Genomic DNA, 12,673 nt, shown 5'->3' with positions numbered 1-12,673 from the left:
CATCACTACTAGGCGATTTAATCACTCACTTCTCCTCAAACAGGTCTGCTTATTTATTGTTCATTGTAGGAAAAACCTTACATTGGGGGAATTACAACTCAGCAAGAGAAGTGAATTCCCCAAGGTCATATGATCTTAAGAGCTTAAATCAGACATCAATTGATGCTCTTGCTCTTTATACACTGGTCTGTGTATGTCATTGATATTCTCTGCTGCGTTGCCTTTTAGTAAAGAGGAAAGAATGTATGTACAAGGTCTGTCCAGAAGGTATCCAACTATGTAATAGGAAAAACAGACATTTATTGAAGAAGATACACGAAACATTGTACATAGGACAGTGACACCTCAGTCCCCTTCAAACCTCACAGTTTTCCCAGCATCTCTTCCATTGTTCCAGACACTGCATATCTTTTGTTTGAATCATGCCTGCTGCCCCATTGTGTTTTCCTGAATCTCATCGATGGTCTGAAATCTCTTTTCTTTCAAAGGTGATTTTAGTGTTAGTAAAAGCCAGAAGTTGGTGGAGTGCAAAATCTGATCTGTTAGGGGGGCTGAGTCACCTGGATGATTAGATGTTTCACCAAAAACCTCTGTAGGAGATGTGACACACGAGCAGATGCATTGTTGTGATGAAGCTGCCAATCACCAGTTGCCCATAGCTGCAGCCGTTTTTGTCTTACTGCATCTCTCAACCTCTGAAGAACATTGAGGTAGTACTCCTTATTAATTGGCCTGAAGGAATATACTTATGATGGGCAACACCTTCTCAATCAAAAAACACAGTTAACATGGTCTTGATCTTGCTGTGACTTTGCCACGCCTTCTTCAGGTGTGGAGAACCACTGGGACAACTGGGCCTGTGTTTCTGGGTCACAGCCGTAGACCCACGATTCATCTCTGGTTATGACCTTGAGGAAATCTGGTTCATTGGTAGCCATTTGAATTAAGTCATTAGCAACTGCAGCATAATGTTCCTTCTGCTCTTGCAACAGAAGTTGTGGAACAAATTTTGCTATTACACGTTTTATGCCAAGATCCTGCATCAAATTCTCAGAAGTAGTGGTTTTTGGAATTCCCTAGATTAGCTTCTAGTTCTCACAATCAGTCAGTGGTCTTTGTTGATTGCAGTCCATAAACCTGCAGCATTCTCAGATGTTTTGCTGTCACAGGCGTTCCAGAATGTAGATCTCTTTCATCAGATTTTCAACCATCTTTGAAGCTTTTGTGCCACACTTTTATTTGTGCTGCACTTATTGCATTGTCCCTGAAAGTCTTCTGAATCACGAATAGTTTCCATGGAGGAACAATTCAAGCTTAATGCAAAATTTGATGCAGATTCATTGATCTACTCGCTCAGTCATTTCTAATGCAATGGCCACACAGTATACATGCTCACTCAACAGCATCTACCACCCCCCCACGGACTAGTATAGTGGAGCCATCACTGTTCATGCATATACATTCCAGTCTACTCTTCTTGGCTGCCAGGTTACATCCATTTCATGCAAACCATTCTCTTTATAGTAACAATGGGTAGGCTTGTTCTGGGCAAACCTTGTGTGTGTGTGTATGTGTACACATACATGACTTTTAGGGGTTTGCCCTGACCTAATTTTGCTGATAACATCTCATGTTTACTTGCTGTGAATCGAACAGATCTTCAAGGGTGTGGTTCAGGAATAGTGTAAAGGAAACACTCTTGCAGGAAAGTCTCTCTGAACAACTAATTAAATTACTAGGTCCTTGGCTGAGAGACAAATAACTGGTTAAGTGCTGAGTGCAGGCTGTTTCTGCTGGGTCCTCACATGTAACCTTGTGTTTCTAAGTGCTAGATTTTTTGATTGCTACAGGAGGCAGCCTTCTTTGCTGTGATTCTTGCCCTGCTGCTTTTCATCGGGAATGCCTGAACATTGATATCCCTGAAGGAAACTGGTATTGCAATGACTGCAAAGCAGGCAAAAAGCCACATTACAGGGAAATTGTCTGGGTGAAAGTTGGAAGATACAGGTGAGTGAGCATGAAGGAGACAGGCAACCATTTTTTGTACCATTCTCTGTTTCTTCTGATCTCTTAGAGTGCTTAACATTTTCTAATGATGTCCCTGGTTAAGCAAGGTCTCCCCCCTTCCCCATTAGTCTTTCATTATAAAAGAAAAAAACCTTAATTTTTTGTTTTGATCATAGGAAAATATAGAAAATTCATTCATGAAACCTTGACATCTTAGAAACAAGGAAGATACATTGCTTGCTAGCGTTTTGGCACATTTACTTGCAGATAACACCAGCACATTCACCCTCAAAATAATTGACCTTGTAGTTTTTACTCAGTTTTTGTGGCTTGCTTTTTCTCTTTAAGATTATTTTTATAGATCATGTAATATACAAAAGGATATTGTGACCTGGGTGATTGTAGAGAATAATGAAAGGAATGCCTGTGTATGTACCTTCCGGTTAAAGAAACAGCACATTGCTGGTACTTTTAAGTCTCCCTCCAGCCCCGTCTGAATCCATCCTTTCCCCACCCCATCAGAGGGAACCACCTTACTGCATTTTGTGTTTTTATTCCTTTGCCTTGTTCTGTACGTTTACTATATGTATAATATTTTGTTTTGCGTGCTTTAGACCTTTATATAAAGGGATTGTTATGTTTTCCTGCAGCTTGCTTTTTTCATTCACTATTATTCTCATGAGATTTATTCTGGTTAGCACAGAGCTCCAGCTCATTCATATGATATAGTTGTATAGTGTAGTGTATAGTTCAGTCGTCCATTCTCCTGTGTGGACTGCTGGCATTTTGTCAGTGTGATGGTATACATGCACAGGAACTTCTCTAGGGTCTTCTCAGGGTAGAGTAGCAGGGTCGGGGTGTATAACCTTAATAGCTAATGCCAAACTGTCTTTCTAAAGCAGTTGTATTAATTTACATGCTTGGCAGGGAGGCATTACTTGGTGTCATTTTTCTGTCCCCTAATATTGAAAGTTTCCTTTGTAAAGGCCAAGTTGTATTTTATTGCATAGTACACCATAGTTAGATCTATCATTCCATTTATGCTGAGCATTTAGATTGTTTCCAGGTTTTCATTCCTATAGATAATACTTCCTGCTATATAGATACTTATTTCCTGTTTAGATTCCTTGAAGTAAAATAACTGAGTCTTAGGGAATGTATGTGTGTATGCAGGCATATGTGTGAGGACAGGTGTTTCCAGCTTTTAGTACATACTACTTGTTTTTTCACTAGTTGGATTGTTCAGATGCTCAAGGTGATACTTCAATGTGGATAAAAAGACATTGCTATTCTTTATTCCTGTTGTAAAGAATAGGTTATTTTCCTAGTGCCTTGCAGTCTTTTTAGAATTTTCCTTTGTTTTCACCTTTCCCAGATGGTGGCCCGCTGAGATCTGCCATCCTCGAGCTATTCCTTCCAACATTGATAAGATGAGACATGATGTAGGCGAGTTCCCTGTACTCTTCTTTGGGTCTAATGACTATCTGTGGACTCACCAGGCCCGAGTCTTTCCCTACATGGAGGGGGATGTGAGCAGCAAAGATAAGATGGGCAAAGGAGTGGATGGGACATATAAAAAAGGTAACTGTGTACTTTTTGTTTCTCAGACCAATACAGTCCTCTGTTGCTAGAGAATCTGTTCTGTGTCACAACTATGTGTTAGAATTCATGTATGTTCCATTAGCAGCTGAGTTCTGCCCTCTGGGGGCATATGTGGCTGCAGCTACAGAATTTGCAGGGAAGTTGACCCTCACAATTCATTGTTTTTTAATTTAACTTTTACTTAACTGGAATTTCCTTAAGGGAGGTTTTTGTCTTATTCTGTTTTTAGTTTGCTGGCAAGAAATAAAATTCACCAAAAATCATGGAGCAAAATAAGATAGAGTGAAAGCATATTCTGAGTCAAAAGACATTTTATAAGCTGGCCTCGCAATGAAGGAGTGAGGACATTTGGGGCTGGGAGGGGTTGACTAAACTATGAGCCTCAATTTTCTCTTACTGTATCGTGAGTAAAGGTTGCTCTGAGAATTCAGTGCAGTAATAGAAAAGTCAGCTGGCAAGGCATACAGTTGGTATCCTACCAGTGATAATTACCTTCTTCCATTAGCTGTCCTTAGAAAGGAAGCGTAGGTATGTCTTGTTATTTGAATATGAGAGGGCATTGATGAATATGTGTGGACATTGAAGTATAAGGGTTCGCATGATGAAGAGGGACTCGAAGCAAGTGAAACTCCCTGGTGAGGTACAAGAAGGTAATAAACAGATGAAACTTCCTGTATCGGGAATGAGAAAGATGTCTGAAGGGAAGAAATTTAATAACAAAAGGTCTATTTGCCTCATATTAATTTCCGTGGATTCTAACTTAACTGTTGGCCATGTGGTTTTTGTGTAGACGTGGGTGATGAGTACTAATAATGTAGGAGCTTGAGCCTTGTAGGCTCAGATGGTGACCAAGTGACAGCATCTTTGCTGGTAAAGCTGAGCCTGATGAAACTCTGGGATTCTTGTTCTTTCTATGCCTTGACCCTGAGCTTGCTGGGTGCTTCTGCCTACAAAAAGCATATGTTTTTATGTGGGCATTGAACACAGATACCAGCAGTCAAAATCTCATTCATTGAGTGTTGTGGCAGAAGTGTGCATGGTATGCCGTGGGAGCAGACCGAGAGGAAACAGAAATACACTGAGGGTTGAAGTTGCAAATTGTGTGGCTTCTTTCCTAAGTGATGCTTTGAAGAATTAACCATAATAATAATAGTTACCATTGTTGTTTGGAAGGCCCAGTTCAGAGTTTATCTTCTTTAAATCCTGTGGCAACCCTGTAAGTTAGGTGCCATTATCCTTATCTTCAGATGAGGAAACTGAGACACATAAAAGTTAAATTAATTGCCCAAGGTCCCAGGGCTGATCTGTGATAGAGGAACGTTTCAAAGTTTTAATTGCTGGTCTCCAGAATCAAATATCTTAACCCTTGCACCAACTGTGGAGAAGTTAACATGTCGTAATGAGAAGAAGGCACATGTGAAAACACACATTGAATCTAATGTGCTGAGTTAGCGACCTCCAAGTATTTAGTATAGTTTAAGCATGGGGTTAAGAGAGCCATGGGCTATTGGTCTGAAAAGATAAATGATTTATATGGTCAGAGCAGAGTTTTAGAAATCTCAGTGAGTAGAGTGCAAGACCACGGACACTGAGAGGCTGCCACCAGGACTGTCAGGGAGGTAACTGTTTCAGTACTTCTGGGTGGACATGACAAGACTGTCACAGGGAGGTGGCCATGGGTGGAGAGATACGGATATTGGATAGACATTAAGTAGATAGACCAAGCAGGATATGCTAAATAATAAATAGGGTGAAGGAGGGAGAGACTTAAGAAAAGTTTACAGGACTCTAGGCAAAACAAATTATGCTGGATGGTGAGAGAAATGGAGAAAAAGGGATGGAATAGGGGTGGGATTTTCTTTTAAGAATTGACAGCATGGGGTAAAACAACAGAGAGGAAAGAGGGAGGAACTGGATTCTTTTTAGACTTTTAACCTGGGTCAAAAATAATGAATTAAAATTTTAAGTGGAGAAGAATGAGAATCTTAAGATTTTTTTTAAAGATTTTATTATTTATTTTGAGAGAGGGAAGGGCAGGAGAGAGAGGGAGAGAGAGAGAGAGAGAGAGGTCAATGTGCGGTTGCTGGGGGTTATGGCCTGCAACCCAGGCATGCACCCTGGCTGGGAATCGAAACTGCGACACTTTGGTTCGCAGCCCATGCTCAATCCACTGAGCTACACCAGCCAGGGCCTAGATTTTTTTTTTTAAGATTTTATTTATTTTTAGAGAGAGGGGAAGGGAGGGAGAAAAAGAGAGAGAAACCTTAAGTGGTTGCCTCTCACATATCCTCAACTGGGGACCTGGCTCACAACCCAGGCATATGCCCTGACTGGGAATTGAACCAGCAACCTTTTGATTTGCAAGCCAGCACTCAATCCACTAGCCATACCAACCAAGGCAGAATCTTAAGTTTGGGGGGATTTTTCAGATATTACAAACTTTCTAGCATTTTAAAATACAGGCCTTGAATGCTGATTAGCTGTGAAGGTCTGTTTTTATATTGTTAGAGCTAATAGTTGCAGAATGAGTCTTAGGAGACGAGAGTACGACAGGTGCTCTAGAGAAGAAGTAAGAAGGGAAGGAAAACTTCAACTCTGGATTTCTTCCAGAAGAACACGGCATGTACCTGTGACACCTAGGAGGCAGCATGTTTCTGGAAGCAGGAAGTTCAGGACTCACACGAGGAATAATTTTAAATTTTGTTATCGTTAGACAATGCTACATGTGGGCATTTTCAGCTCATTTAGCTATTTTTGTTTTAAATTTTCCTCTGAAGCTGGGAGTCTCTATTGTGCCACTTAGTGATGGGTTATTTTGTCTTAATACTATTATCTGAGTACCCTGGGGACTGTAACTTACTTGAAAGAAGTCATATATAATACTTAATTCTCCATATAATGTTGGTGATATTTGTCTAAAACCTGAATTTCCTCCCATTTACAAGGGGGCGAGGTGAAATAACTCCACCCAGAGATTAAGTCAGTCACCTGTGCTGTTGTGTGTTCTTAGCTCTTCAGGAAGCTGCAGCAAGGTTTGAGGAGTTAAAGGCCCAAAAAGAACTAAGACAACTTCAGGAAGACCGAAAGAATGATAAGAAACCTCCACCTTATAAACATATAAAGGTAAGAAAAGACCTCAGGAGACTCCATCTCAAGGAGAAACACTTATAGTTTGTCCTCTTCTACTCATGACAAGAACTGGAAGCATAAGCACAGCAGTTTTTAGGTACAGGTAAGAGCTTGAAAGAAGATAACAAAAAAGTTCCAGAGCACCATTCCTAGCAGTTGTGTGTACTTTATAATACCAGTCGTGTGTTGATATAGTCTTTACTGCTTTGGAAACTCTTCTCATAAAAGTAGATGAGATTAGATTCTGTTCATAGTCAACACCTTTCAGTTTGAAAGGGACCAAAGAAGCATGATAAAAAATCATTAATTGTCCTGAGATAGTGCAGATAATACACATGGTTAAGTCTTCCTGGTAATAGTGGATACTCAATATTTAGGTGGCTGGTATGACTAGGATTCCCATGGTCAGGAGATTGCACGTTAGGTGTAGCTAACCCTTAGTGTACCTGGTAAGAGCATCATCACCATTTATTATTTGGGTCCAGTGAACCCTTTGTATTTTTTTACATTTTTAAATCATTTTCATGAATAATTTACAGAATTAAAGATAAAGGAATATGAATAACATTTATTAGACATTTTAATAAGTATTTACATTAAAACCTTTAAACCACCCCTCCTTCTTTTAAAAAGATTTTACTTATTTTTAGAGAGAGGGGAAGAAAGGAAGAGAAGGAGAGAAACATCAGTTGGCTGCCTCTTACATGCCCCAACTGGAGACCTGGCCAGCAATCCAAGCATGTCCCCTGACCTGGAATCAAACCAGTAACCTATCAGTTTGTGAGATGACACCCAACCCCCTGAGCCACGCCTGTTTTTTTCTCAGCACCGTTGCTGGCATATGTGAAAACTAGTGGTTTCAGTGTCACAGCAACAGCTTGACCTTTATATTTCATCACTCTGGGTTTTTTCACTGTAGTTCCTTGTACTAGAACCACTACTGAATAGAATGCACGAGTGACTGTGGTGTAGACTATTAAAAAGATTTCAGATTATGACAGTAAACAGTAAAATACATATTCACATATAGAAACCTCAGTTACCCAAAGACATTGGCATGCCACTTAACGAGGATGGGTTTATTACATAGCATCTAAAGTGCTACCATGTGGCAATAGTAGAAACCAGTTCAAATTTACTTGGCCTACCAGCTTTGAAATTCTGCTTTAAAATGGTTTTAAAAATTTTGTTGGAATCATCATACTTTATATGTCAAGTCAGGCTTTATTTTTAAGAGTTCCATAGTATTAAATGCATTTATAATGTTTGTATTTATTGCCACCATCCATTTGCAGGCTTCTTTAATCTTGTAAAACTGAAACTCTACCCATGAAATAACAACTCTCATTCTCTCCTCTTGGCCCCTGGCAACCACTTCTTTTTGCCTCTAACTTTAACTACTCTTACTACATTATATAAGTGGAATCATACAATATTTGGCTTTTTGTTACTGGCTTGTTTCATGTAACATAATGTCCTCCAGGTTTATCCATATTGTAGCGTGTTTCAGAATTTCCTTCCCTTTTAGGCCGAATAATATTCCATTATCTGTACCACATTTTGCTTATCCATTCATATGTCAGTGAACACTTGGTTTGCTCCCCACATTTTAGCTGTTGTGAATAATGGTGCTAAATCTTGATGGTTCAAAATCATAAAATGTGGCATGCAACTTGAATGAAAAGAAAATTCCCTTTTCTAGGTCCTGAGTTATCTTGTGCTGACTTATCTGACTGGTGTACTTACAGTACATGTGTCTTCTCCAGGTGAACCGTCCTATCGGCAGAGTACAGATCTTCACTGCGGACTTGTCTGAGATTCCACGTTGCAACTGTAAAGCTACTGATGAGAACCCCTGTGGGATAGACTCCGAGTGCATCAACCGCATGCTGCTCTATGAGTGCCACCCCACAGTGTGTCCTGCCGGAGGGCGCTGCCAAAACCAGTGTTTTACTAAGCGCCAGTATCCAGAGGTGGAAATTTTTCGCACATTACAGAGGGGCTGGGGTCTCCGAACAAAAACAGATATTAAAAAGGTGAAGAAAACTTTCCTTCATTTTTCCAGGTTTTTTTTTCCTTCTTTGAAATGGCTTGAATAATTCTTAATGAATATGAGAAAGTTCATCATAGAGGAAAATAATAGTGCAGGGATCCATCTCACGGTTGTATCTTGCCATACCCTAGAGTTGGAGGCTACAGAACAGGTGTTCTGCTTTATCTGTATGTGTCCAGTGTTGCTCATGTTCACTGTGGGAGCATGAAACCACAGGGGAAATGCACAGATACTATGGCCTCACTTGCTTTTTGAAAACCCCACTGCCTGTAGTTAAGAGAGAATAGTGAGCACATCATTCAGAGGTGTTAATCGCCTGCTAATAAAATTAACCATATTTTTACTTAGGTAAAATGAAGTAGCATCTTCAACTTCAAACTTGGAATGACCTTCAGGTTTCTAATAAATAGATACTATTGTATATTTTTTGTAAAGAATCAGTCCTATTTGACTTTTTTTTAAAATATTTTATTTATTTATTTTTAGAGAGGGAAGGGAGGGAGAAAGAGAGAGAGAGAAACGTCAATGTGCGGTTGCTGGGGGCCATGGCCTGCAACCCAGGCATATGCCCTGACTGGGAATGGAACCTGCGACACTTTGGTTCGCAGCCACGCTCAATCTACTGAGCTATGCCATCCAGGTCCTATTTGACGTTTTAATAAAATAAACCTTACTCCAATTATACTTTCTGAAGAATTTCACTGATTCTATTTCTAGGACAGGGCTTGAATATGGGTTGACCTGTTTAGTCATTCACTAAGACAGTGTGCTGAGGATGCAGTGATCACCAAAGGAGACCTTCTCCGTGCTTCCATTAAGTTCACATTCTAGAGGGGGGAACATTGAACAAGGAATTGCCCCCTGCGGAAGCAGAATGGGTTCTGGAGGCACACGGCCAAGGGCCTGGAACTTGCTTGTGCTTGTCTCTGAAAGTATTTTTAGTTGAAACTGGAAAAACAAGTAGTTATTGGCTTAAGCCAGTTGAGTGCTAAGGCATTACGTGTAGAGTGCAGCATGCGCAAAAGCCAGTGTGAGTACTGCAGTTAGTTGGGGTGCAGTGACATGAAATGGGGAAGGGGCAGCAGGCCATGTTCCAAGGAAAGAGCCTACCTAAATTAGGGAAACTGACTTAACTGAAGTATTTTGGCAGGTAAATGGAGCCATCATTCACTTCCGTTTGGGTTGATCTTTAGTGTCCTAGGAGGAGTGGGGAAGTGGCTTTCGTTGTCAAATAGTTGAAGCAGCATATTTGTTACATTTCTTGAATTAACCTCTGTTAAGTGACTCATTATATAAACATGAACTGCTTTGGAGAATTTGTGGAAAATCATGAATCTGTTCTTTTCATTTTTTTTTTCAATAAGGCATACCTGTAAATAATGCGCTTTTTGACATTAAGTCAAGATCTGTCTCTTGTTCCAGGGAGAATTTGTGAATGAGTATGTGGGAGAGCTGATAGATGAGGAGGAGTGCAGGGCTCGCATCCGTTACGCCCAGGAGCACGACATCACTAATTTCTATATGCTCACCTTAGACAAAGTAAGTGCTGTGTTGGGAAATCCGTGTTGTCCCTGCCAGAGTGGTAACAGGTATGTCAGGCATTGCCCAAAATAGTGTCTCTCCACCCCCGTATTCAGGGTTGATCAGGATTCTGGAGTAGGTAAGTTGCTCATTGCTGGCTATGTGGCCAAAGGCAGTGCTGCTTTTAGCATTCTTTTTGAACTATTCTGTGTAAGTTGGAGACTCCATCTTTTAACATTTTTCCTGTAGGATTAAAATTTGAAGCCACAAAAGTCAAATAGTCATTATTTTACTTTTTTATTTTACAAATTGAGAAACTGATTTGTTGCCTTTTTTAAAAAAAAATATTTGATTTATTTATTTTTAGAGAAAGGGGAAGGGGGGAGGGAGAGACAGACAGACAGACATTGATTTTTGGTGGCCTCTCTCACCACCCCCATACCAACCAGGGACCTGGCCCTCAACCCAGGCACGTGCCCTGACCAGTAATAAACTTGGCGACCTTTCAGTTTGCAGTTCGACATCCAGCCCACTGAACCACCCCAGTAGAGCCTGATTTGTTGCTACTTAATTAGTGCATTGAGGTCGTGTAAAGTGACTGTAGAACTCAGCTTATGGACCCAAGTCACCATCTTGTCAGTTATAGGAATTCTCTGATGAGTTTCATTTTATTGGTGCCTAGCATTATATTTGGAACTTATTTCTAATGCTAGCATACTAATGTGTTTATTTTATGTGTATCTGAGCTTCCCCTTTGTATCTGATTACTAGGTTTTTCTTGCTTTTTTTTTTTCTTTCTTCCACCAGCTTTTGTAGTAGAACTCTTTGCTGATGTGAAACTGAATATTTATCAAGTTTTGTACCCCTATGGTTTGTGAAATCCTCACCTCCTGGTGTTCTGATCTTCATTTGGAATGGGTCTCAGCATCAGTAACATTTCTTTGAGTGGTTTCTAATGTGTAGCCAGGTCTCAGGACTATGTAATTTAGTGGATAGGACAAACAACTTCTTTCAGAATCACGTAGTGGGCTTGTTATAGCACAGATTACTGGGCCCCACCTCAGAGTTTCTGCTTTAACATATGAAGCGTAACCCAAGAATTTGCATTTCTAGTTCCCCAACAAGTACACTTGAGAATCTCTCCTCTGAAAGACTCAATATGAATGAGAGTCTCCAATATGTTAGAATTCTCAGAAAGTGTCTGATGAGCAGCATTTGTTGGAATTCTAATTCTAGGACCGGATCATTGATGCTGGTCCCAAAGGAAACTATGCTCGGTTCATGAATCACTGCTGCCAGCCCAACTGTGAGACACAGAAGTGGTCTGTGAATGGAGATACTCGTGTCGGCCTTTTTGCCCTGAGTGACATTAAAGCAGGTAAGACTCACTTAAGGATTCTGGAGCTAAGAACACAATTAAAATCCCATATGTCCTATAATCTAAAATGAGATTGGCAAACTCCTAAGGATATATAAAAAACTTGCTGGGTGGTACCTAGCCTGGAATTTTTTTTGTTGGTGGTAAAACATACATAACATGAACTTTACCATTTTAACCATTTTTCAGTGCATAGTTCTGTGGTGTTGAGTCATTGACATTGTTGTGCAACCACCACCATTATTCATGTTCATAACTCTTCATTTTCTCCAAGTGAAACTCTGTACCCATTGAACTAATTCCCGTCTGCTCCTCCCCCAGCTCCAGCAGCCACCACTCAACTTTTTGTCTCTGAATTTGCTCTGGGAACCTCACATGGAGGAGGTCATGCAGGGTCTGTTCTTTGGTGACTGACTCATTTCACTTAATGTAGTGTCTTCAAGCTTGGCTGCGGATGCTTTTAGGTGTCCAAACCTTTTAAATGAATTTTGGTGTGCCTTAGAAATCCTCAGCAATCCACAGCTCCTTTCCTACCATCCGTTTAGCAGTTGCCCACTTTATGATCAAAGATTCTTGTCTTAGTCATCTGAATTTTATGGTTTATGAACCTAAGTAAAAAATGCCTCTCATCTCTAAGATGCCAAAGAACTGGACATAAGTCATATAACAGATAATTTCAATAAATTGAAGGAGCTTAATCTGTAGTATCAAGGTTTTGATGAATTTAGTATCTATGTCCATGCACATATGACACTCTATAAATTGCATGATTAAAAAATATTTAGACTTGCGTAAAGTGAATTTCAAATGTGTAAGTACATAATTTTCAAAATGACTTTTGCAGGGACATTGGTAAAACATTTAAATTTAAAAATCACTCTCTTGTGTTCAGACTGAGATGGGACCAGCCTGGGTATGTGTAATTGACAACAGGGTAGCCCAGTGTGGCTTTACTTCAGGAAACATTAATCAGGATCAAATAA

The 12,673-nt window shown here is 40.1% G+C and overlaps 1 protein-coding gene across 12 annotated transcripts in view; it reads left to right on the top strand.

Moving 5' to 3' along the window:
* NSD1 (nuclear receptor binding SET domain protein 1) overlaps window positions 1-12,673 on the top strand; it is a 141,957-nt gene that overhangs the window by 116,453 nt on the left and 12,831 nt on the right. For all 12 annotated transcript variants that reach the window (XM_045823033.1, XM_045822960.1, XM_045823014.1 and 9 more), the window contains 6 exons: window positions 1,851-2,007; window positions 3,383-3,588; window positions 6,620-6,732; window positions 8,505-8,774; window positions 10,214-10,330; window positions 11,549-11,690. In XM_045823033.1, the coding sequence (XP_045678989.1) occupies window positions 1,851-2,007; window positions 3,383-3,588; window positions 6,620-6,732; window positions 8,505-8,774; window positions 10,214-10,330; window positions 11,549-11,690 (1,005 nt within the window). The remainder of the gene's footprint in view (window positions 1-1,850; window positions 2,008-3,382; window positions 3,589-6,619; window positions 6,733-8,504; window positions 8,775-10,213; window positions 10,331-11,548; window positions 11,691-12,673) is intronic.

Source organism: Phyllostomus hastatus, unplaced genomic scaffold (genome assembly GCF_019186645.2).
Source record: "Phyllostomus hastatus isolate PE091 unplaced genomic scaffold, TTU_PhHast_1.1 phas_contig_150, whole genome shotgun sequence".
Lineage (NCBI taxonomy): Eukaryota > Metazoa > Chordata > Mammalia > Chiroptera > Phyllostomidae > Phyllostomus > Phyllostomus hastatus.
Note: the sequence above shows the minus strand (reverse complement) of the source record. Positions and strands in the feature narration are given on the sequence as shown.